At 36.8% G+C, this 25,506-nt stretch overlaps 1 protein-coding gene across 5 annotated transcripts in view; it reads left to right on the forward strand.

Moving 5' to 3' along the window:
- LOC128137112 (uncharacterized) overlaps positions 1-25,506 on the forward strand; it is a 66,597-nt gene that overhangs the window by 26,764 nt on the left and 14,327 nt on the right. For 4 of the 5 annotated variants that reach the window (XM_052777782.1, XM_052777790.1, XM_052777805.1 and 1 more), the window contains exons 12-16: positions 1,951-2,062; positions 8,238-8,340; positions 20,260-20,299; positions 21,371-21,422; positions 24,656-24,767. In XM_052777782.1, the coding sequence (XP_052633742.1) occupies positions 1,951-2,062; positions 8,238-8,340; positions 20,260-20,299; positions 21,371-21,422; positions 24,656-24,767 (419 nt within the window). The remainder of the gene's footprint in view (positions 1-1,950; positions 2,063-8,237; positions 8,341-20,259; positions 20,300-21,370; positions 21,423-24,655; positions 24,768-25,506) is intronic. The other variant, XM_052777797.1, reaches the window with a different exon arrangement.

Consider the following 25,506-nt stretch of genomic DNA (forward strand, 5'->3'; position numbering starts at 1 on the left):
ACAGTCTTAAAACAGCTTAATGTGTGGAATTGCTTATTCAGCATATTCAAAAGATTTGTGTATGTCAACCCAGAATAGAATAAGCTATTCTGATCACTGTCAGAGAATGCTCTACCAGCAACTACCTCTCTTTAGGAAGCTCTGACTTCAGTCTTCCCGCCAATTCCTGTTGCAAGAGAATGTTGTAAGGACATGGTCTTTCAGTCCATTCTAGATCAAATTCTGCCCAGTAGTCTAATGGCAGCAAGTACAGAATAAGGTGCACAAACTTAAGGTGCTTCAGTTGTACAGGTCAGATTAGTTGGCAGCCTAAGACACTGAGCAGCTTTGGCAGCTTGTAATACAACTTCTTTCACTTCTTTCTTGCATGCTTGTCCTTTATTTGTATATTAGTTTTGAAAGCAGGAGAGATTTGGCAGTATGTGTGTGAAGAAGTCTCTTTGGAGTCGTCTTTGGTGTTCTTTTATTTTTGATGGTTCTCTGTTGCATTACCAAGACACATGAAAGGGCTAAAAATTACCTACAGAATGTATTTTGAACTCTAGTGTATCTAACTATAATGTTTGTAGGTAAATAACTTAAAATAACTTATTACAGACATGGTTTGCAAATTTAGATACCTTAAATCAAGTATCTGTCTTTCTGTGGTCATCAAAATAAAGATGGCCTCATTTGTGGTACATGGACCACCTTAATCTCTTTACAACAACTAGAAAATTACATTTTGTATTGAAGTCCTGTACACTGCATCATTTTTCAGGTAGCATGCTAATATTTACTATAAAGATAATATATTAACAGTGTCTTCAAAATGTTCCACTGATGCAAAATGTTTTTCACATCCTGACATAATTCCAATGTTTCAACTGATAAAATCTTTCTACGCAGCTAGAAGGGTGCCAGACCAAGATTATTGGGAAACCAGTTTCGGTGCTTCAGAATTTAACTTATTTTTCCAATCTGCAACATGTTATTAAGTTGGACTACTTTTAACAGTTGGATTATTTTAAAACTGTATTCTAACCTTTTTTTACTGTGATTTTTTTCTTTTTGGTTGGTTGGTTTTTTTGTTTTTTGGACTTCATATGATTATTTATTTAAAACTATAGCGGTCATTTTCAGTTTTAGCACTTGAGAGTTGGGCTGTTTTCCAAGAGTTGTTGCAAACAGTCTTTTTAATCCAAATTTGGTATTTGTCAAAAACCAATATTAACTCCTGGCTCTCTTAAAGCAGTGTGTGTTTTCATGGTGTATAAAAAGAAGGTAATGTTCATCCCCATTATTAATTGTGATTGGACAAGCTTGGCACTCTTGACACAATGTGCTTTTGGTGGAAACATCCTTACAGAAAGAGTTTGAGGAATTTCAGTGCTAGACTGGAAAGGCATGAGTAATGAAGAAACATACCCTTTAAAAACTTTATCTACTTTTTGGCATTTGAGACATATGTTCATTAATCCCAAATAAATACCTTTAAAGTTTGAATAAAAGTTCCTTCTTCGGTTAGTTTTCTCTTCATTGGTGCCTGTGATGTAATGAGGTAGTTCCATGTATTTATTGGTAGTTCATAACGCCTTGTAGCAGAAACAGAGTTAAGAACTGAATTTCCAGTATGAAAAACAGGAAGACTGCATATACTGTAATTACATTTCAAGCTGTCTTTGTTTTAAAGATAAAAGTAAGAGCTGAAATCCATTTATTTGTCTTTGCCTGTCATCTTTCAAATAATTTGAATAAACAAAGGCTCAATTTGAAACCTAGAGGTAAATTCTGAGGTATAACTTCCTTGTCAGCAATCGCTTGATTTGTAGTATTCAGATATATTTGTTTAGTGTAAAGTATTCATAGTCCAGTTTACATGACAGAGCTAACTCCTGTGGACCACACAGGGCTACTTCAGATAATAATTTTGAGGCAGTTTACTAATAAAAAAAAAATCATTTGTTGCAGGACTCGTCTTATTTTCAGTCAGCTTGGGTATGAAGATTACAGTGCAGTTAACATACAGGTTTTAGGGTCTGAAGATACATATGGACCTCATGCTAGAAGGAGTATAGATGGTGTAAGTATTCAGTGGAGTGTTCTTAAACTTTTACTGACCTCTTGTAATCTCTCCATATTGTTATCTTTTCTACAACTTTAAAGGAAGTCACTATCATCTTGGGAATTTCACCCCATCATCTTGCAAAGAATTCAATGTCACTACTTCGTGTACAAAATTAACACTGACAAGGTCTTTGCAGTATTGGATCTTCCAGAAGCACTGATATGAAATCTTACAAAAATGTTGTTGTAGTCTGTTTTACTGTTGTTCATCTAAAGAAATATCTTCTTACAAAAGTTCTTATGATGTAGACTTAAATTGCATTAGATGTAACTAAAAGACCACATTATAAAGACTGCAGAGTCAGGAAATGGCAGAATTATTGTTGCCTGTACAACTTTAAAACTGTCTGTGAGTACTATCTGTGAAACAATCTTCAACTATATAAGTCTGCATCGTATTTTGTGACTTAATAAATTCATATGTAAGAGTATGAATGATGGCCATAGCCACTGCAGCTGTGATATCCATGGTTTGTTTTCCTAATCTAGAATATGAAAGCCTTTTTTAAAGGAAGAAGACTGTAAATCTTGTCCTCACTTACATGCACTTTAAATATTTAGACAGTTTAATTTGTTCCAAAACAGTAGCATCTGATTCTTCTTTGTCAGTGGCAGCCTTGCAAAACTCTTTAAGGTACTCGTGGTAAAACTTGCTCTGAGTTTGGTCTTAGGAGTGTCAACACTTAAAATAGCTGACAATTTGTATGTGTAGGAAACAAGAACGTGATGTGGAGAAAGACAGCGAACTTCTTACTATAGAAATTAAGTGTTCTTAGAAATTGGGCAAGTTTTATCTGCAGCTGTTCATTTTAATGCTTGAGCTTCAATTTCATTCTGCATAGCAGCAAGAGTTGCTTCCTGAGGAACCAGCTTTATAATGTGGTCTTTTTCCTTTAGGACCATAAACCCTATAATGTTAAGTGTGTTACTGAGGTTGCAGAATTAAAATTTTGAAACACAGGAGCAGATGTCCCGGATGTTGAACTTCTCTGTGTTCTGTTTGTACCAGCTCCTTATGATTATGTGTTGTAATACATTCTTCAATTAAATTGTTACATAGAAAGTTTTCTGTCTTGTTGTATAGGATGAATAATGCTTTGAAAAAGAGCAGTTTCTCCTTCCTTATTGTTCAGTTTGCCTTGCTTGCAGTACCTTAAATAAATTTTCCAAGTGAAATTGAGTATTTGTAGTATTTTCCGTATTTCTAGCCTCAGGTCCCAGGTCTTACATTAAAAGTAAATGGAACATTATCTCTATTGTATGTGCTTCCCATACATGCCTGAAATAGGATGAGAGAGCTGAGGCTGAAATACAGAAAATCACTCTATTGCCTTCTCCCTTCACCCGGTTCCTCCAACAGTTTAGAAGAAACTAGCCAAAGGAGTTTTCATCTGGAAAGCAGCCATAGTGGCTTGAGAAAAAGGGGTGGGGAGGAGGGTTTGTGTTTCCATTTAAAATACAAAGTCATAGAATCCTGAGGAAAACATCTGCAGTTGGGGCTTCAGGTAGGAATAATGTAGTCTCTGAAACACTCTTTCCTACCATGTCTTCCCGTACAAAATTAGACACGGTTATTTGGGTTGCAAATAACAGTGCTCAAAACGGAGCCATGTTATGTTAGGCAGTATATTAACATACAAGGAAAACAGTTCTTGCTTTGAAGATTCTACCGTCTAAATTTAAAGAGGAGAAGCAAATATGCATATGAATACCAAGACAGGGTAAGTTGAACAATATTTGGAGCTCAGTCTAGATGTCTGGTGTGGCTGGACTAATTCTCACACAGGTCTGTCAAAGTGAGTGCAAAGGTTTGCCTTTGCAACTGTGAAATCACTGTATATCTCAGGCTTATGTAGGCCTGTATACTGTTGTCTGAGCTGTTGTGTGGAGTGTTGACTGATCCTGGCAACACGAAGTATCCTTGAGCAATCAAGAACTGCTTGCCTCTGTTGCTTTCTTAGTCTTCCCTGCCTGTTTACATGGTTGTTGCTTGCCTTTCTGAAAGCTTGCTTTGTCAGCAGCAGCCCAGCATGAGCAAGAAGGGGACCTGAATCACCACTGAGTAACCCTAGTGATCTTTTAATTTTGGTATCTCCTGCTCTGTGGTTTTCTGTTGGGGAGGAGGGAGGGGTTATGACAGTGTCACAGCGTCAGTGAGTTCGTGGTTTAGAAAATACCTTTCACATGAAACACATTCAGTATTATTAATAGTACATCAGGTATTAAGAGTTTGCTATGTAAAAACTGTATGTGTTGTGTCTGTTAGTTTTCTACTAACCCTTTGTTAACCGATTTACAACACATTGTTAAGACTTGATAAAGGATAATATTGTTTTGCTATTTTTTGTTTTAATTATGATACTGCAAGATAAATGACTTCAAAATAGTTTATATATCCAGGTGTATATATATATATATATATATATATATACTGGATTCACGCACCCAGAATAGGATTCAGCTTATTTTCGTAGACCATTGTATATTGCATCTGTGGGCAAGGAAGTAAACCTAGAACTTAAACGGAATATTGAAGACATGGTATAGTTTAGAACCAGGAAGCAAATGTGAATAAGTATAAGTATGTTTTCTGCAAGAATATTTGCTATTAATTATTATTTGTAGCAATTTAATGACTCTCTTGGTAGCTTTGGGAACACTGAATGTTAAAAAAAACAAACAAAAAACCCCCACATTTGTTGAGTTTGTGGTATGGCTGCATATTTTCTGTGTAGCAACAATTTTTATAACAATTTAGTGAAACGTTTAAATTGGAAAACTGATTGGTTTCTTTATTAACTCAATCAGGACATCTGTTTCTGTGTTCATAGAAGGAAATTTCTGTCATTTCAGTCATACATGATCTGATGGAGTAACATAACCTCTCCTACCTTGGCTCTGCTAAGCTTTTATTTTAGGGCTTGCCTACATGGGTATCGAGATAAACTAATAAAAATGTGCATCAAGTTTGCAGGATTTCCTACATGGTATTATTGTAGCAGGTATTTTCCAGGCTGGGAGCTTGGAGACAGAAATTAACTGTGTGTGTGTCTCCCTGTGAGTATGTCTACGTAGGGATACTTAAAGATGAAAGCAATTAGATTTACCATTACGGTACCTCGGAGTACCTGTGTGTGGATATGGCACTAGAATAGGAGGTAGAGAAAAATCGTCTTTCAACGCCGTGAATATGTAGGACTTACATTTGAACACACTAAAACAAGAAGGCCTTCATTATTGGGTTTTAGCTGATCACCAGCTATAACATCAGGAAGTTTTCCTCCCTTGGTATAAACTGGCATAAGTGAGCTTGTTCATGTTGGGGTTTTGTCATGTATTTGAGTTGGAATAGAGGATTTAGTAGTCTGTTAACATAACAGTCTCTTTGGGATACTCTTACAGTAGCCAGAATGCTTGGTGCAGCATATTACAACATTTATGATAAACACTGTTTCAGCAGCTGCCACTAGGAAATACATCCATGTTCCTACATTGCTGAAGTTATTTAAATTCCTGAAATTGACTTGAGATTTTAGAATGTTGACATGTTCGACAGTATTGCTTTTGGGAAAAATGTACTGTATACACACGGGGAAAATGATACTAATATACAGGATATCGGTATTTCAGAAGCTGATAATCAATTTGCTGGTTTATATAATCTTTAAAGAATGCAGCTTTACAGAAACGTGGGCAGTTAAAATAAGTAGCACTAGAGTTAGGAGATGTGTTAAAAGATGGGCAGTTTAGGAGTTCAGATCCAGCGTGTAGTTTCTCAGGTTATTTTGAAGAGGGAAAAAAATCTTTTTTTTTTTAGTTTACAGTGTTTCGTCAAGTCTTAAAATGGGGGGGGGGGGGGGGGCAAAAAGACAGTTTGTTTTGTTATGATACTGTTAAATTTACTAGAATTCTAATGAGTAAATTTATATTTTGTTAGGCATAATAGTCTAGCATTTTTCACTGCCAGCTGTGTAAGTTGACAATTGCTTCAAGTAATTTTAGAATTGTTTTTGACGTGAATTCTAGTTCTTGAAATCAGTGACACCCGTTCAACTTTGGGTAGTGAATAAACATTAAAACATACAGCAAGAAGCATTAGGCGTGGTTTTGTTTGGTGATAACTTTAATCCAGTTCATCTAAGAACTGCGTGCATATAATAAAAACTTCTTCTCTCCTGTTCTATGTATTAGGGGAAGGATGCTGTTAGCATGAAGAAAGGTTCCTCTGTCTTTTCAGTGTTAGGTCATAAAAAATTTGGTGCTATGTAGGAGGATGCTGTTCCTTAGCCCACAGGAGGGAGGACTCCTGTAAGGAGTCATTGCTCCATTCTTTTCATCTGACCAAAAAAACGTGTCCCCTCTGCTCTACACATCCACCCCTGTGTTTTGAAGTTGGGGCTGTTGAATTCTAGCAGTATCTGTATCCTTCTTGTCTGCTGAGTATTTAATCTCTGATGCTTTCAGAAATGTCACTGGTTTCTGTATGGGTAAAGAAATAGGCTTTTTGCCAAAATCTTTTAAAAGTGTTACCTAGGATGAAAAATGTTATTTTAAAATACTCTTCATGATTTTATGCACAATTGGGAAGCTATTAAATGCTTCGGAAATTATTATATGTAAGGAAAAAAGTTGGAATAAACTAAAAATGAGTTATTTAGTCATGTATATTTATTTCTTGGTATAGCAAACGTCGGGCATAGATTCAGAAGGGCTTGGCTCTTCCAAAATCCAGTTGTTCCTTTCTTCCAGAAAGATGTCGTCTTTAGTATCCTAAGTAGCTATATGTTTGATTTTCCTTTACTTTTCTACATTTTTAGTAGAACAGCTACCAAATCTACAAGAATTCTTTAGACAGGGCATTTAGAGAATTATAAAGTCCTCTGAGCTCTGTAGAATAACAAAAAAACCCCCAAACACCCAAACTTTTGGTACGTTTTTCATGCTTTCATGAAATATGTCCTTTCCCGTTGACATAAAAAAGGACATAAACACTGGAAGAAATCCCCTAGTATCTTGTAGTCAAACTCCTCCTCTTTTGAATTTTATTTTGATTTAAGTAAGCCAAGAATTTCATGTAAGGTTGCCAGAGAACCTTTAGAAACTTTCTTTGTGCTCATTAACAAAAAAAGCTGACTACCGGAGAGAAGAAATACCTTGCTGCAGAATTCCATACTTGGAGTAGTGCTGTGTGGAGAAACTCCTGACCAGTAGATTTTGAGACCTTCTGCGTTTCCATTTCATGTGTACAATGGAAATGGTTGTGCTGGTGCTTTGGGACAAGTAAGAGACACTTAGGGACGGACTTCTATTTTGAGCAGGTTTCACATTTTAGAGATTCAAAGGTAGACCAAAGGTGGTTCTTACTGGTGGATGCAAATTCTTACATAAATACAGTCTTTGCCCTCGGTGAGACCTAATGTTCACTCTAAGGCTTTTGCCAGTGTATTGGTTCCAGCGGTAGATCTTTCAGTGGCAGAAAAGAGATTTTTAGAGAATTAAAATAAGTGAGAGAGAGTGCTTATCTGCAAGCACAGGTGTGTTAGTTGACTATAGGGTAGGGAGCGGAGTACTGGCTGGGTTTACCTTTAGAGGGGCGTCTGCTCTCTTCTCTGGAAATGTGCTAGCTTTTACAAGTTCCGTTCTCCCATTTAACTCCCAAGGATTAGGTTTGAATTCTTTTCTGTGAGCAGATCTGCTTACTTCTTGATGCTAAGGGAAGTACACCTGGCTCTCTGACTTGACCCCAAAGTTTTCTTAGTGCACATAAGAGGGAAGTTTGTTTGCCAGTTCCACTGAGAGTGAAGCCAAGTATTTAGTTTCTTATAAAGTATTATTAGTTATAGTACTTGATCCTTTGAGAATGCTGGAGAAGCAGCACAGTGTCCTAGCAGTCTGAAATATCCAGTAGTTGACCTCATGGTAGCAAAATAGAAAAGATTGTGAAATATTAACAGAAAGTTATAGTGATGCTGGATGAAGAGTCACTGAATGGAAATTGTAGTTTGTAGCAATGAGCACTAAACATTTCTGTTATATCTAACTTGAATGCTGAGCTACAGTTATCTTTCAATTTGGTAAGTTTAGATGATGTTTTGTATCTAAGCTAATCTAATTTCTACTTTTTTTTGAAGCAGGGTCCTCGGGAAGCTGTTATTTGGCTTGCTGTACACCATAAGCAAAAAGAAGCTGTAGAAATCTTCTCCAGAGAGGTTGCACCAGCTGGAACTGGCATGGGTAAATATTCACATCATCATCTTTTTAATAGTTTTAAAGTTACTTTTTTTTTTTCCTGAGCATGACTAGCACCCAAAGACTTGGTCGTGTTCAGTTTCATTGCACTGTGCATAGTGAAATTGTTATTTTTTTAAAGGTATTTATGTTTGGTGTAGAAATGGGACCTGCAGACATTAGCAAAATGATAAAATGAAAGTTCTGGAAGTCCACCTTTTTGTTCCTTTGAGACCCTTTATCTTTCTGTTGCTGCTACTGTCCCTTCCTGCCTTTTTTCCTTTTCCTCATTTGTCTTTGTTTTCCTGTCCATGGTTACACCTACGTGCAACAGTGTCTTACTCTGTTTTACCATGTTAGTAAAAAGTAATGCCACTAGATCTCACTGGCAATAAACATTAAGAATGTTATTCAGCTGGCAAAAATTTATCGCAGTGTCTGGCTATAACATTGCAGTTTATGAAGAGCTGTGCAGTGTAAGGGTTTTGAAGGGTCTCTTCAGCACTTTGTTATCTGATGTTACTGCAAAGGATTTTTACAGATACTGCTGTACTTCTAACTTGTTTAATGTGTAGGTGCTTGTGTAGGTAATTACAACTTTCAGATATAATTCAAAACTTTTTAATACGATACTGCAGTGAGAATGCTAACGTCCTGCATCTAATTCTTTATTCACGGTGTATATTAACTACCCAACTTAAATTCTGATCCTGCACTATCAAGTCTAACCTCAAATTAATCTGTCTTTAACATTTGATTTTGTATGAATTTGGGTTGTACTGCAACTATTGCAAGATTTATTTTTTAATTTACTTTTGAGGTAAAGTCAAAATACTGGGATTTAATTATGCTGTCTTAGTTTTGAGTGTATATTTTAAGTATTTGCATAAGGGTCACCTAGTGTGAAGTGATCTATGCTTCTATTGATTACCAAATGTTTGTTCAAAAAAACCCTTCACATTTGTTCTTTGTAAGTGTCATTGGATTCTCTTCACTTTCTAGGAGGACTTACTGTTTGATTATTTTGAGCAAACTCTTTCATTTTTTTCTTTTTTTTATCCTTCTGCTCTCCTCCCAAGTCACTTAAGTGTCACCACTGTATCCTTCTCAATTGGAAGTAGCCCGTTCATATGTTGTGAGTTGCTTACATTATGGATATTCATCCCACTTTTATTATCCATTTAAAATTTGGACAGCTTATTTTGAGGACTAGAGCTCAGATGTTTTGTCATGGCTTCTATGTATCTTATGAAAGAATATATTGAGGATTTACATAGATGTTCAAAATTAAATTACATGAGCTTAACCTGAATCTCTCAACTTCCATAGCAAATCTAGAATCCTGATTAATGGAGGGGTGGGTAGGTGTTGCCTTGCAGTTAAGGAACTGATGTTTTATTTTCAGTGGATTCAAAATTGTATGGAAGTGTGCACATTCTGTGTTGTAGTCTTTACAGTGGTAGCAGAGATATATTTAATGTAGGGTATTTTTGTTTGTGGGGGTTTGGTTTTTTGGGGTTTTTTTTTGAAGTTGTGTTTATAGAGGCGAGGTCTGTGCATGGTCATCTCCCTGCACTGCCCCCCCCCCCCCCCCCGCAAGGTAGAATATGGTCATGTGGAACTAATTGGGAATATTCATTGAGGTAATTTTTAAAGATTTTGCAATTCTGAAGGCTGGTTAGTAGGTCAGCATTTAGCATAGATGTAAGTTGCTTCTAAAGTCTGTTTTTTCTAATGAATGAAAGATGGTATTTTCACAGTTGGACCAAACTACCATTTCTATAATTAGTTAAGGATTCATGGTTGAAGTAGTTTCTCCTTTTTCATTATTCAAGTAGACTATGTAACATACCTGAAAGTAGAGATCTATTCTTACTATTTATTTTATACATGCATAGACAATCCCCTAGAAAAATATCTTTTTGAACAAAGGAAAGCTGGGTGGATTTTGAAACAATTACTTATTTGTAAGATCCAAAGCTAATGGACATATACTTGTCTCTACAAATTCTTAATCTGTGCCTCTTCTTTCATAAAGCAACTGCTGTGTATATAAACCTTGTTTGAAGTCTGAAAGTGCTAGGTTTATTAAGGTTTCAGTTTTTTCCTTTCACCACCATTCTTCACAGAATGAAAAAAGTAAAAAATCTGCACTACCTCAGTTGGGTTGAATACGTCCAGTATTGAAATTGAGTTACCAGAATATGTGAACATCTGTGTGTTAAGGTGGCTGGCAAGCTTTCAGTTCGTGTTATCACAGCTCTTTGTGAAGAAACAGGTGCATTCCTGTGTACAATCAGGTTAGGCAGTCTGCATGAACGATGGTGGGGGTGCTGGTTTTGTTTCCTAAGGGAACAGCTTAAGCTTCTCAGAACATCCTGTAACATTTATTTTCAAATAAAAAAAAATCTGTTTCAATTCATAGAACTGCTGCTAATGAGAAGCAATGGGAAAGAACATGTTTCTGGAATCATCTGGGGCATCCAGTGATAAATAGCACTTTTGTTTGCCAGGTACAGGACTGCAACAAGGTTTTTGGCCTCTGTGATGTAAATTATTAGTGTCAGAGGGTATCAGAGCTGTTTGCTGACGTGCTTCCGAGTGCTTAAACAACCCCATAAATAGTCATTTTTTTAATTTGTTGAAGATTGCTTCATACAGGCACTTCTTTCAGTTGCTGTTGAGTGGTAGATTTCCATATTACCTGCATAGATAAACTCTGTGTATGCAGAAGAGGGTCAGATTTGGGAGGTAAATCCTAGTAGGCTGCTTGTTGATGTGGAATACTTTAAGGCAGTGGTTATGAAGAGTCTTTTTTCTTATTTCCTTCAGTGAGACTTAGCAAAAAAAAAAAAAAAGTTGCACAATACTGCCAAACAATAATTAGCGGTGTGCTAATAACCAAATCAGCTTAATGATGCTTGTTTCTCACAGTTGTATAGGCTGCCAGAACTTGCTGTGAAGAGCAGAACAAGGAATGTCCACTGCTTAATTGTCTTCAAACAGGCAGCTCCACAGACAAGACTTAAATTAAAACTCGTCACATAGATGTGTAAGCAATCTTGGCAACAGAAGCCAGAACCAAGATGATTGTTGTTGTCCTAGATGAATCCTTAATAACACCACCTGATGTTCATTTCCTGCCCCCTTCTCCCTTTGCTTTTTCCTCCCCCTCTGTTTCACTGGGCCATTTTTGCAAATGCTAACTATTTTCCAAAGTGTAAGAGCTTCAGTGAGAAGCTGAGCATGCCCCATGGGAGTTTGGTCACTCTTATGGGAGGGCTGGAGTGTACACAGGCAGAGAAGAACCCAGAACTTGAACCTCCCATACCCTGAGTAAGGGCTGTGGGCAGTGAGCACCTGAGGTCCCTTTTTGTACAGCACTGCACCACTTTTTCTCACTGGGCCTTGAGCAAAAATCTCTGTGGCTGCTGTCTCTTACATGAATGGAGCATGCCTATCAGATGTGGTTTTGCACATCTGACATGGGTCTATGTATGATGTAACCTTGTGTGGCCTTATTCTGACAAAATGGTGGCAATTGTGGGGATGCATGCCAAGTGAGGTTTTAAGCATGTGTGGCTTTTCCTGATGAAAACATAGGCACCCTTTAAGCAACAAAGTCCTCTGTTTCAAGGATTGCCAGCTTGGGCATGTTCCCCCAGCTCTCCTGTGTTGTTTCTTTTCCAGGAGAGGTAGTGACTATGAGAGTGATTGCAAATAACCCTTCTTTCTTATTTTGTATGTTCTTTCAATGAAAAACTGAGGAAAAGCAGGAACAAATTATAAATCCTTCATAACCAGCAGCAAGGAGAAAGGAGGAGTTGTTGACTTGCAGGGTGATTTCACCTGAACTGAAACACTTCATTCCGTTATTTTTTAGACATCTTGAGAGTGACCTTTAAGAAACAAAGAACGCTGACTTGGTCTGTACCAGACAAAAGCATAAAAAGACAAAAAAGGAAAAGTCTTGCTCTTCTGCTTGGATTCTATCTAGTGATTGTGAAGTACTGTTTTTAACTATATTCTTCTTTCACCTCAATAGCAGTTTGGTGTTTGTTACTTTAAGTGTTGTGTGGACAGTTGGACAGAATGATTTTCATGTATAGCACCTTTCATCCAAGAATCTTCAGCAAGCTGTGTAAACACCATTGACTAAGCTTTCTGATGTCTAGTAACGTTAGAAAGTATTCTGTCAGCTATACAGATGATTTCCTCAGACAGTGGAAGGAAGCATAACCACAAAAGAATTTGAATCAGAGTCCTTGGTTCTGCTTTCCCTGTAAGAAATGCTAGAGAGGGACTCCACCAATATTTAAGGGGACCAGGCTGGCTAAAATTTAGGAATGGGGAGTAGAAGAGAAGAGGGATAGAGAAAGGAGATCTGACGGTTCAGAATAAGGGTGAGGAGTCCTAAGACCTCCTGCTCTGGTCCATGGGATTTTCCAGTACTCGTATCTGAGAGGGAGGTAGCACCAAACCTAGGCTTTTAGGTTTACCTGTGTTTATCAGCTACATCTTTTGAGATGAAATCCAGGAGCACTGTCACTCCTGGTGTTTCGTCAGGTTGTTTCAGCCTGCTAGTCGCTACTTGTGGAGCCCTGAGCTAGACTTGGTAGGCAGTTTTAGTTTGGTAATAGTATCATAATATGAGAACTATAAATTGTAAGTAAAAGAGGTATTTATTTCTTTAATAGCCAGTACTAAAAGCCTAGTTTGGGTGGCTTTCACTTAGACTAAATTTAAATCACTTATATCAAAATTTTTTGAGCAATTTGCCTGATAAACTTTTTGAGGGAGTTTTCAGTTTTTGTTTTCAGTTACAGTTTTTGACTTTGCAGGGAACAATAGTAAGATGAAAAGAAATTCCTTTTCTTCCTGTGATTAAAAGGCATATTACAATAATTTTATTGAGGAGTGATCTTCCTAATGCTTCATACCAAAGCCTTAAAACTTAGGATGTTATGTCTTGACTGTCAGAGATGTGCTTTTTAGCTCTTCTAGTGAATTTAAAGTCTTAATGTCAGTATTTCTTAACTTTAGACTCATTTTGCAGCTTTGATTATTACAAAACATTTTTGGATATGATACATTTTTTTCTGTATTTGTATATGTAAAGGATAATAGAACTTAGGCCTCATAAAAGGAGAGCACTGTATAATTTCTGATTAGTTTGAGAGTGCTGATTCCCTACCACCACCCCATTTATGGTAGATCATTACTTCTGAAAATCAGTAGAAAGACAACCATCTCAAGGCATTGTGCTGATTTGAAATTCCCTATTTCTTAGGAAATCTCATCCTCTGTGTTGGAAAGAAAAGATAAAGGAATGCTACCTTTGTATTGGAATGGGCTGAAGCATACGGGTGTTTGTGCTCTGCAATATAGACAAGGAGTTAGACCTACAAGGGAGAAGTTTAGGAAGGTGGCATCTTTTAAAAAGCTTCCATAATCAAGAGTGAAAAACTGAGATTTTTTTCATAGCTATTCCCTAACTTTTTTTTCTAATGCTTTTTTAATTCCCATTGTTTTTGTTGAAGACCAGTGGAGCACTTGAGTGTACTTGCACAGAAATTTTCTGAAGTATTATTAGAAGTGCAGATGAGATTCTTAAACCCAGAGAAGTATTTGGAAGTTACTGCATATAGACATGCCATACATTACAGAGTGATTTGTTGTTTATTTTCTGTTTGGAATGGAAGTCTTCTACTGTAAACTTCTGTTGAGCATGGTATTTAGCTTGCCTGTTCAAACACTTAATCAGTTTTCATTTGGATTATGCTCTTGTAATGGGCTTAAAGGGATACAAGCTATTAAAAAAAAAGACAAACACACCTAATCCAATCTTTTAATCTTTTTTTACAGTTAACACCTGAGTTTGTTAAAGTTTCAATTGGTAAAAGTGTGCTTTCTTTTTATTTCTCAATACTTTGAAAGTTGTTAATAGCCAGGTTTTTTAACAGCAACTAGCAAGTTTATTTGGTTTTGTGCATGTATGGTCTCCTGAAAAAAAACCCAAAACTTTAAATGTGTCTGCAATATTTAGTCTTAATAGCAGGGTCTTTGGAGCTATTTTCCTGTTCTTTAAAGTGAGCTCTTTTATACTTGGCAGTGAAGAATCATAGACATACAGACTCAGATTTTTAAATCTGTAGTAGTCTGGGAGTTCAGTGCAATTCTGCAGCAGTTTTGCTTTGCCCAGTCTACAGAAATTCACCCTTACTTCATAAAAGCTAGCAATCACAGACCAGGTTTGTACTACTCAGTGAAAATGTCTTCATTATATAGAGTCCAGTCAGCCATATGGTTAGCATTTAAATAATTTGTGTTGATGCAGTGTATTTGTTTTGTCTTCTTTAATTCAGATATTTTTTTCTGAATAAAATGCAGTGTAGAAGAGGCTCAAGAAGAGCCTTGCTGTGGGAAACTGACATTTATAGTTTAATAGGGGTTCAGTAGCTGAGAAATGTTTTACTAATAGCTGAAATCATGTGCTGACCCTTATTTCACATTAAAATGACCGGAGTTTGACACTAAGATGACAGCTGGTTAATACAACTTGAGATTTTAAAGTGCTTGAGTATATGTAAATATTATGACTGATCTCCTAAGCGTGTTGGAAGATACTTCCAGAAATGTCCTTGTTCTAACAGTTTACTGCAGTCCCCACTTTTTGTAATATTGCAAAAGATAGTTTATCTGTTGTATTCAGAGGACATAGATAGAATAATTAAGATAGTATAATTGACCCCTGTAAACAAAGATTGTATGTATTTTGTACTTCTACTCAACAATATTGTAAGGACTATTGAGTATAAAACATTTGATTTCAGATTTGTCTGGTTCTTTCTCTTAAAAAAAAAATGTTTGAGAAGTAGACTTCTTTGATGTCTGTTTTTTATATATAAATATATCGTATATATCATTTCTTAGAATATGCGGTAAATAAATAACCTTTTGGTTGAGCTAATTCAGTCACCGGAAATATAAGGGAGAAACTATTTAGGGTCAAAAACTGTAAGTTGATGAGCAAGAGACATCATTGTGTTTTGGAACTCAGTGAAGTTTCAAAGAAAGAAGTGTCACCTGTTGAATTTAAAGTACTTGAAGCTTTTTAGATTTCCACTAGTCAGAGCATTTTCATGCTTTTTTTACTCCAAAACATTTTACAAAATGTTTCATGCAGTCTAGCATCTTTCTTTCGTATATTGCATAATGTTTTTTTCTGTTGAAAAACATACAGATTTGTACAGAAATATTTATTATTTTTTGGCAGAAGTAGATTGAAGAATAAGAAGTAATAAGCCAAAATTGGGTGTGGCCATTAAAGTAGGTTTTGAATTAGATAGAGGAACTATTAAGGAGGCAAAACATAAGGCTCTCCCACCATCAGAAAAGCCAGTGGGGACTTACGAGAGCTGGAAGGAATGAAGTTTGTTTTGCTGGGAATTTGCATCTCATAGGTTAATTGCAGGTTCCAAGCAGAGCTTTTCCTGCCGTGGGGCATTTTACAGGGTGTGATATCTATTGCATAGATTATAATGTATTAGAACATGATGGTTCTACATATTGAAATAGGTGCTTGTTTGGGCCAATTTTAAGCATTCTTTTTGCCAGGGCTGGTTTTCAGTGGATCCACTCCCTGAAGTGCTTGTGTGAACACCAGATCTAGCGCAGGGGAGGAGAGAAGGATGAGTAACAAAGGATGAGGAGGGGGGAGCTGTGACAGTCCCGACTGAGAGCAACATTGGTTTTCCCAGTACTCTTTTGTTTGCCTGCTACCACTGTTTATTAATTTTATCAGAAACTTGCTGTCTTTTCCATCATATCATATATGAGCTTTAAAAGTATTGGCATTTGCAAGTCCATCCTCGGATGAGTTTTGTAGAGTGCGGAAAAAAAATGAGAAGCAGCTGGAGAGAGAAAACATACATGGAGGATCAGAAACAGATACAGGAACTGCTGTATCAAGGAGTGTATCTTGAGTGGACTTCATTGTGTATTATCTACATGTCTGAAACTACACTGCTGCCAAATCACAGGGTGGTGGTGGTTGTGGGGTTTTAGCATGCTTTGATATTCTTGAGATTCCTCTCTGTCCTTCAGATTTGGGTGAAATTTGCCATTAGACTCAAAATTTGGGGTCTTGCAGGTGTGCTGGAAGAATCATGAACATAAAGGAAGAAATGTGACATACAAATATACATACATGTACACACAGAGGATGATGGCTTGTTTTTCCTAAGGTAATTGGCCTGAAAATGGATAAGATTGAAAGAAGGCTAGACAGAAGAATCACAAAATAAAAAGACAGATTATGACTGTGTGAAGAATTGTGCAGATTAACCAAAAAAAAAGCACTTGCTAAATAATGATTCTTTATTTTGTAGAATCATTGTAGACTCAAACCTTTAAGCACAGAATCCAAAGGAAGGGTCCTATACCAGTGCTTAGTCACCTAGAAAGAAGTAAATTCAGTGGACATAGTGCCTGACATCTCTCCAATCATGCCATATATTTGGGAGTTAATTACATCAGTGGAATTCAAGTGGTGTAATCCCCAGTACTGACTCACTGCTTTTAAATGCCCAGCCACCTGGAGAATTTGTAGTTATCAGGCTGGATCCTCAGGCACCACGAGGGAAGATGTTCTCGGAAATTGTGGGCTTCTGGATCATATACACTTGAAGCAAAATAAGTATCATGATACTCAGTGTGATGATTACACCAGACAAATACTGTACCTACAGATGAACATTAACAGAATATAAATAGATTGAAAGGAGGGTCTCCAACTCAAAGGCATTCAGCTCACTTTGCAATGCATCAGTTTTGTGCCTTTCCAAGGCACAGAAGCTGGCAGATAGTGGTGGCGAGTTGTTTGTCAACTTGAAGTGAAGCAACTTGTTCAGGAGGGTGACTGATGTCAGATAGGGTGACATTGACACTGCGTTTAGTGATACTTTATCTGCCTTGAGGATCTAATGAATGGAGCTCTAATAGCAAAAAGTGGTCATGTAAAGTTTCTGGGAAAGGAGATCAACAGCTTCAATTTAGCTGATAATCTTACTGGCTTGATACTGCAGCCCGATTGATACTTTCTACGAGTATGACAAATTATTCATGTCATTGTAGATAAAGATAAGCCGCCTTCCAGAAAGGAGGGAGGGAGAGCATCTGCACAGATATTTAAGCAGGCAATGTAAAGTAAGCACAAAGTACAGCATGAGTAGATCTTTTTAAAGAAGGTGTCTTGGGACAACAGTTGATCTAAGGAGATGACAGTTAACTTAGCAGAAGTAGCTCTGGCCACAGTGACAAGCTGTTGTGCTTCACCTTCCATTGCCTTCTTTCAGTGTTACTGGAGAAACGTAATGGGCATCTGAGCCCTGGGTTGAGGTGAGGTGTTGTTCTGTAGTGTTGTTTACACAAATAACAAATCATTGATTATAAGCCATAATCAATTTAAGGTTTCCTTCATCTTCTCTGCCTGAAGTCTAAATAGGAATTGCATGTAGATAAAATTAAATTGTACTTGCAAACACTCCCATCTTACTTATGTTAATATAAACAATGGATTGGATAATCGTAAGATAGAAATTAATAATGTTGCAGCAGGGATATTGGTGTAACTTTGCAGCAATTGCATTTATGTGTGGGGTAGCTGTAGTATCTCCAGAGGCAGATCTGCTGTTACAGTAGCTTGGAGGAGCAGCAGCAGCAGATTATCATAGCCTTGAGGTGTGAGCAGTGGTTGCTCTTATATGGATTGTTTTCTTGTCAGTGTTTAGAGAACTGCTTTGTTGTATGAGCCAAGTTCCATTGTGTGAGAGTAGGCAAGTGAAGAGCTTTCTTTGAGAGCTTTCAGGAAGTTGAAATTGATGTCAGAGCAAAATCTGGTATCCTTAATGAGCAGTTCAGCTGCCTAGCAGGAAGTGAGCCATGTGACAATCCACAGATAATTTAAATTAACTAACTTTATGAACCTATATTTTCAACATGACCTTATCATATCCAGCCTGCTCCCCCAACAACCTAAATAAACAAACTAGGTGCATAATTCAGTAAAATAACTGCAGTTGGTTTTAATGTTGAATGGCAGTTTTCTGCTTGAATGAGTGCATGGGTAATATGTATAGGGCTGAATCTTCACTGAATCATTTGAAATTGTGTAACGCTAATTAATGTAAGGGATTCTTTCACATTCTATCCACTACCACATTTTTTGCAGCAGAACTTATGAGGTAGGGAGGTGGTTATTCATGGCTGCTTTTTGTTGAAGGCATTCTTTTTTTTTCCTGTACTGAAAAACACCATAGGCTTTTTTGGGGAAAGAGGGGGAGTTAATACTAACACCCCTAATCCTTTCCAATTGTTCTCAACTGTAGCACCTTCTAAAGGCTGCTGGTTTTTGAGGTTGGTTGGTTGGTTGGTTTTTTCAGCCTCTGGCTAAAAATACAGTCAGTGAAGTCTGTTTATCTTGTGAATTAGTTATAATGTGCAAGTACTGTACTAGCACACTGGCCAAGCTGGCAGAGTGATTATGGACTAGCCTTAAGCAAAAGACCTCTTCTATAACTTTAGGTTTATTTACGGTAATTGCCATCTCTGAATCAGTCATTCAGATGTGCACTGAATTTTAGTTTTGTTGATCCCAAATGTGTCTCCGATTATAGAGCAGTGTGATCAAGGTAAGGACTACATAACAGCATTCCTCTTCAAAAACTTCATTAAAACACCTTGTTAACCACTATTTCAGGGAAATCACTTCCAATGAACGTGAATATGGTAATGCTCTAATCTATGCTATGTTGTACCATCTATGCTGCTGCTGGTATGTGTCCACCTTACCAAGGCACTGAATCCAAGCTAAAACAGCCTGCTGAGAAGTAGAGGTTATCAGTATAGTACCACAACAGCATGGTTACATGGGTTTTAGTCTGTTTGGAGCACAGGGGGAATTCACACCTGGAGGAAGCATGAAGCCCGTTTTAGCCAGGATTAATCTGGGTAGATATACCATGTGGGCAGGTTTCCACAGCATTTGTTTTTAAGGGACTGCTTAACACACTTATTAATTCCTAGACTGATTTAATGTATTCACTTTACTGTTTCTTTCCCCTGCAATACTATATGGAGCTCTGATGTATCCTGCATGCATGCTATCCATGCCAGAAAGAAGGGTGAGAAGCTATGTTTAGGATGAGGAGATCAGAACTGTTTATTTCAGAAATACTGAGCTGGGTAGATGGGTATAATGGTAATAAAGCCTGGCAACCTAGTACTGAGAATAAACAAAAGTCTAATCACCGTGCTGACTTACTGCAAATCTGGGATCATGCTAGTGACTTAAGCCCGTCAATTACCTATGTATCAAAGAGAGAGAATGGGATCTGCAGTACCCAGCACCTTAAAAAAGTGAAGTTAGCCAGTGAAGATGCTAAGAGAAAGGTGCAAGTTAATGTGAAACAGTTAATCTAATAAGCAAAGTCTTATTAAACAAGTATTAAAACGAACTGTGGTTCAGGTCAGAATTGTTTTTCTGCTCTCTTTAAAAATACATAAAACAACAGCAACAAAACAACCAAGGCCAAGTTCTTTTTCTATCAAATGTGTTGCCTGACTGGCATTGGTATACAAAATATTTGGAAGAATAACCTAAAGACTTAGTTTCTACTTCGCACATTTTAAAATATTCATTTTTTTGTTAAAAGTCACAGTACCTTTTATGTGTTTTGCCTTTTTAACTGTTGTATAAAATGTTCAATTTTATTAATTTATGAGAACATATGTAATTTGCTAGATATTTTCCAGTACTTATTAAATGTGCATTATAGGAATGATTCAAGCTATGACAAGCTATGAGCTCTAGTGTTTTGAAGATGGCTTTAACAGTTCTTTTGTGAATTTCATTTCCATTTCCAGCACCTGGCCTCACTGGAATTGTTGGAGGGCGCCCCAGAGTGTAAGTTAACTTCTGATCATTAACTTGTTGTAATGTGTGATGGTAGTGTTCCTACCACTCACCATCACAAGCTTCCCCATCTTGAAACAGCAACCACAGAAGCAACTAAAGTCTTTCCATTGCACGCTATGCTTAATAACTGATAACAAGATAATGGTGAGTGCTACAAGATACATATGCAAATTGTAATTTTTTTTTATTGAATTATTGAATATGAGTTACTTAAGTCTCTGATCAGCTCATAACAATGTCTTCGCTTAATGAGCTGTAGGGAGAACTTTAAATATGACTCTGTGGCAGGGCAGTAGCTCAAGCATGTGCTAATACATGCAGATTTCTGGACCAGATTTCTCTTGTACCTGTTAGGTCGGAATATGGGCACAGCAAACTTATGTCTGTACTAGCCCACTTCACCTAGAAATGTGAGGTCAAATGTCCCAGAACATCTACAAAATTTTATTATGAACCCATTACATGAGTGAGCTGAACAGAATAACGTTGAGCATATTTAAGAAAAAAATAAATAAAATCCTGGTTTGATTCAGTATTTTTCTAGATATGGCTAAAATGTGCTGGTGATTTATATGCTCACCTTTCCATACTTATTCATGACAGCATCCAAAACTTTCCTGTCCCTAAGCAAATACTTCAATATGTCTGTCTTGCACATGGAGACAGGGGAAGAAGCTGTGGATGTATTTCCAGTAGCTCTGTGTAACTAGCCTAGGTATCAATGTGGGGCTAATGACAGTGCAGTAGACTTCAGTGTCATGAATTGCATCCTTTGTCAGGAAAATATTTTTGGTGTTTCAGCTACCCCCCCCCCCAAATTGTCCTTTTTCTCTTTTTTTCTTTTAAACAAAATCTTACTTTCTTAATAATGAAATGTAAGGAATTTCTACATTTTTCTGGCTTTCCAAAGTTGTTTGGAAAACCATCGCTAGTCATGGCTAAATAGCTTTTAATTTCCCAAGTGTTTGTCTGGTGTATGAATAGTCTAAAGATGTATGATCTGACATTTTCATTAATTTCTGGTTAAATGCATTTACGCTTGTTGTTTTGTGTGTCTAGGTCTCCAGTTTTGAAGCCATTTTTCTTCTATTATCCCAAAAACAATGTTCAGGTAAGACTTACTGCTTAAAGACTGCTCTGTTCTCTTTGAAGTAATTTGAAAAATTCTGCTCACTCTGGCATTTTTCGGTGACTTTCAGTCCTAAAACTGCAAAGTATTCTGGTAACCCTGATTAAAAAAATATTTTCCCAGAGACTAATGTTATTCACACAGAATGTTTTACAACAGTTTGAACTTGCCACCCTGGCATTTTAATTGCTGTGAATTTTGAAGTATCTTGCATCAAAACTGAACTTCCCTTTTCAGGTTCTTGGAATTGTAGGTCTGAGTTATTTTTACTGCATTTGCAAAGAGTGCTTATGAAAATTACATATTTTTTTGAAAGTTAATGGTCCCTCTTAAGGCAATCGGGTGTTCAGAGAGTTGAACATTAATCTTGAGAACCTGTACAAGTCGTCTGACTTTTTGGAGCATCTATATTTTGTATATACTACTGGAGATAAGTATTAAAATCAGTGAATTTCCCCCGCTTCGCACAGGTTTTACCTTAGCAGAGAGTTGGGTCTTTTCCTTCCAAATACCCTGTCTATAATAATAGGAGTAGTAATTTCTGCTCTTGCCTGTATTGCAAAAAACTGTAAAATTGTGAAAGCCTGTGCGACTATTGTGATGAGTATCATGGAGGAGCCCGTGAAAGATTTCTCTGTGGCCTATTCAGTTCATAGCAATAGTTTCTTTCAGTCTGAGAAGTTAGGGTTCAGATGACTAGGCAGTCCTAGGTGAGAAATTGCAGTATAAGATGAAACGTTGAGCTAGAGCCCTACTTCTTTTCCGTTACACATGTACCTCTGTCTAGATTGAAGTCTTCAAGATAAACTTGAAGAAACTGGTTTTACTGAAAACATAAAGTGTTTGGATTTATAGATGTTGGTGTGCTTTTCCGAATGCTTAGTTTATCCTTTGGAGACTGCAGACAAAACTGCATATATGCCTTTCTTTTTCCAAGGCCTTTAACTGACTTGTAGCTATTGCATGCATCTCATGCCCAGGCATCCTAATAATGATGATTTTCACTCAGTAAGAGCTTTCTCACTCATTCACCATCAAGAAAGTGGCCAAAGGCCAGAACGTTGGCCTGTGTTAGACCACAGGTATTGTGACAGGCTTCTGCTTAGGGTGGTGAAGGGAAGCCTTAGGAGCACAGGCAGCAAGTGAAAAGGAGGGAGGTGAACAAACAACTAACAATTGATTTTAAAAAACCCCAACTTTGTAAAACAATTACCGGCAATCAATTTAAGTGTTCTAAGCATTTCAGAAGAGGACTGTTTCTTTTTCATTTTTTAACATGTATACAGTGCTTAGCACAAATAAGCCCAGATGTTACATTTTTCTTTGAGTAGTACTCTGGGAAATAATTTGGGATCAATTTTACAGAGGACGTGCTATTTATTTATTAAAACTAAGTTTATAAACTGTGCATAATGGAAAAGGGTTAAAAAAACCCCCACCTTTCTTGTCGTTTAAAGAAGTTCAGGTACTTATTTTTATTGTCACTTACATTTTGCTTCATAAAGATGGCTTGTCTTTGCCAAGTTTAATATGAAATTATTATCTTTATGGAAGTTTAGCCTACCGCTGTTTTGTTCATCAAATTAAATGTAAACTTACTAATTAGCACTGTGTTCCAGACTTGGTAAAATGCTGCTGAGATTATATAGTAACCTAATGTATCAGGGAAAGAAAGCAGTGTCTTATCTACTCTTTTCAATACAGAAAATCAAAATCCTTGCGCTATGTAACTAATCTGATGAATGCACTGATACGCTATTAACATAATGCCATGTGACCTATCACTGTTGTACTGCAGTAATATTAAAGGTTACATAAAAGTGTGGGGTAAGTGATTCAAGTCCTTGATTCAAAGTTTTAGCCGTGTATTAACAACAATGGTCTAGCTAGAGATTACAGAGTAAGTAAGGTATGAATTAGCTGCTTTTCTAGATTGGAAGTTCTGTTACAAAGAGTCTAGTTGCTCTAGTTCAGCATTTGACCTAAAACCAAAAGAACTCCTTAAGGAGATTTTCAGATACATTAACATTGCCACAGTGGGTTCTTTTGTTTTGTGTTTGATAACATTTTCTGGGTGTCAGTTTGGATTCAATATCTCATTTGTTGTTTCCACTGCTCTTATGCAATTGTCCTGATTTTATCATAGATCACCAGTGGTTTTACAGTACAAACAGTAGGTTTTTTCCATGTGTGCTTTTTCACGTTTAAAAAGTAACCTAAAACTTTTCCCTAGAGAGAAAAATTCCAGCAATCCTACTAAAGGCAAGAACAGCTTTTCTGAAATTTTTTTTTTTTAACCTTCCTCTTGCATAAGCATTGGAGGCCTTTGTCACTATTAACTATTCTCTAAAAACAATCTTAAGAAAGAGGACTGAGTAGAATTATCTTGCATTTGCTGACAACTGCTGCAGCTAAGTTGTTGTATATTGTTTTGTTGTGGCAATGTAACTGGGTTGTATGTCTGAGTCTTTAGTACTGGGAGTCCTCCAATACAGATGAAGTGGATGCAGTTAATTTTTCTACGTGATTGTGCTATATGATTTAACCAGAGAAACCTTTCTTACATCTTAAGTGACTAGCCCAATCGGCTAATGAAATAGCACACTTGAGTCTGTATTTTTTCAGATTTCTTTTGGGGGTGGGTAAGGAGAGTTCATCATGCAAGATGAACAGCATGGCACTTTTTTATTTCATATTTTCATCCCAACATAAACCCAAAATATCCAGTATTGATTTATTTTTTTTGTAAGTTGCTTTCACAAAATTTATTTGAAGATGAATACAGGATCCAGAGAGAAGTTTGTCATTAATACGGACAGTGACATTAAGAAGAAAAGGGGATTATATCATGGAAGAGCTGGAAGCTTTCAAGTTTTGGGATCCAGTTGTCAAGAGCTGCGACACAAAATTCCATGTAGTGCTGCTGTATATAGAGGGAGATGGAAGGGGAGAGATTTGTCTTCCTTTAAAATATACCCAACAGGATAGAGCATTTCTTTGTTTTTTATGCTTTTTTCCCTACACAAAGATTTCTTTTAGGTTTATAATGGATCATTATTGTTACTGTGACTTTTTAAAAGGGAGCGGCAGAACATTATCTGTAAAGCTGTTACTGAAAATGTGCCAGATCAATACGTAATTAGAAATATGCTTTATTTATTCACATCACACTGGATTTCTAATTTGACAGTTTGAAAATGGATATTTTTTTCCAGATCAACCTATTTTTAAATGGGCAGCATGTTGAGACATTTGAGGAGGATCTCACGTTTACATCAGATGAGGTTGTTTCATTTGATCCACCTGAGATTAGCAGTGAATTGAAAGGTATGTTCATCTTTTTATTTGTGAATGTATCATTTGCTATCTTTGTCCTGGAAAATCATGTGCTGGATTTTGTCTGTGAAATATATTTTACCCCTTTATACTATATGTTTTTAAGTCCGTTGCAAAACACTTAAGCTACTTTTCTTGGAAGGAAGAAGGTTAGCATCACACAGTATAAAATGTATTTGAGGCTATAAGTATGTAAGTAAATTGTTATTCAAAAACCTAAGCCTTAGACACAACTGAAGACAGTTGAAGGCTGGCTTGAAATTGAAAAATGGTTTCAAAATATACTGCAATCTTACTTGTTAATTCTGGAAATAGTTGGTTTTACCTTACCTCAAAACGGTTGTGTTCAGAACGGAGGACAGACTTACAGAATGCTTAGCATTTAGATAATTAAAATTTGGCCCTATTCCATACGGCAGCCTTCACAAAGTGAACAAGAATGGGATCAGCCTGGAACTGGTGACTTTTAAAGAAAACACGCTAGGCTAATGATCCAGCATGATAATTGCTGTGCTGCTGTTAGACTTGTCCAACCAAATTCTCTGCAGAAAGAACAAAAAGCTTGAGAAGGGCAAAGCAGTGAGCTGAATGGAGCAGGTCAGGATGTCTGCAATGAAAAGGAAGTGTTCAGAGTTGTTCATACAAGCTAGGTCCTAGGTTACATATTATGGAAAGTGCTAGACACTTGAAAATTTTTATATTCTTTCTAATGGCAGAACTATATACAGTG

Source organism: Harpia harpyja, chromosome 2 (genome assembly GCF_026419915.1).
Source record: "Harpia harpyja isolate bHarHar1 chromosome 2, bHarHar1 primary haplotype, whole genome shotgun sequence".
NCBI lineage: Eukaryota > Metazoa > Chordata > Aves > Accipitriformes > Accipitridae > Harpia > Harpia harpyja.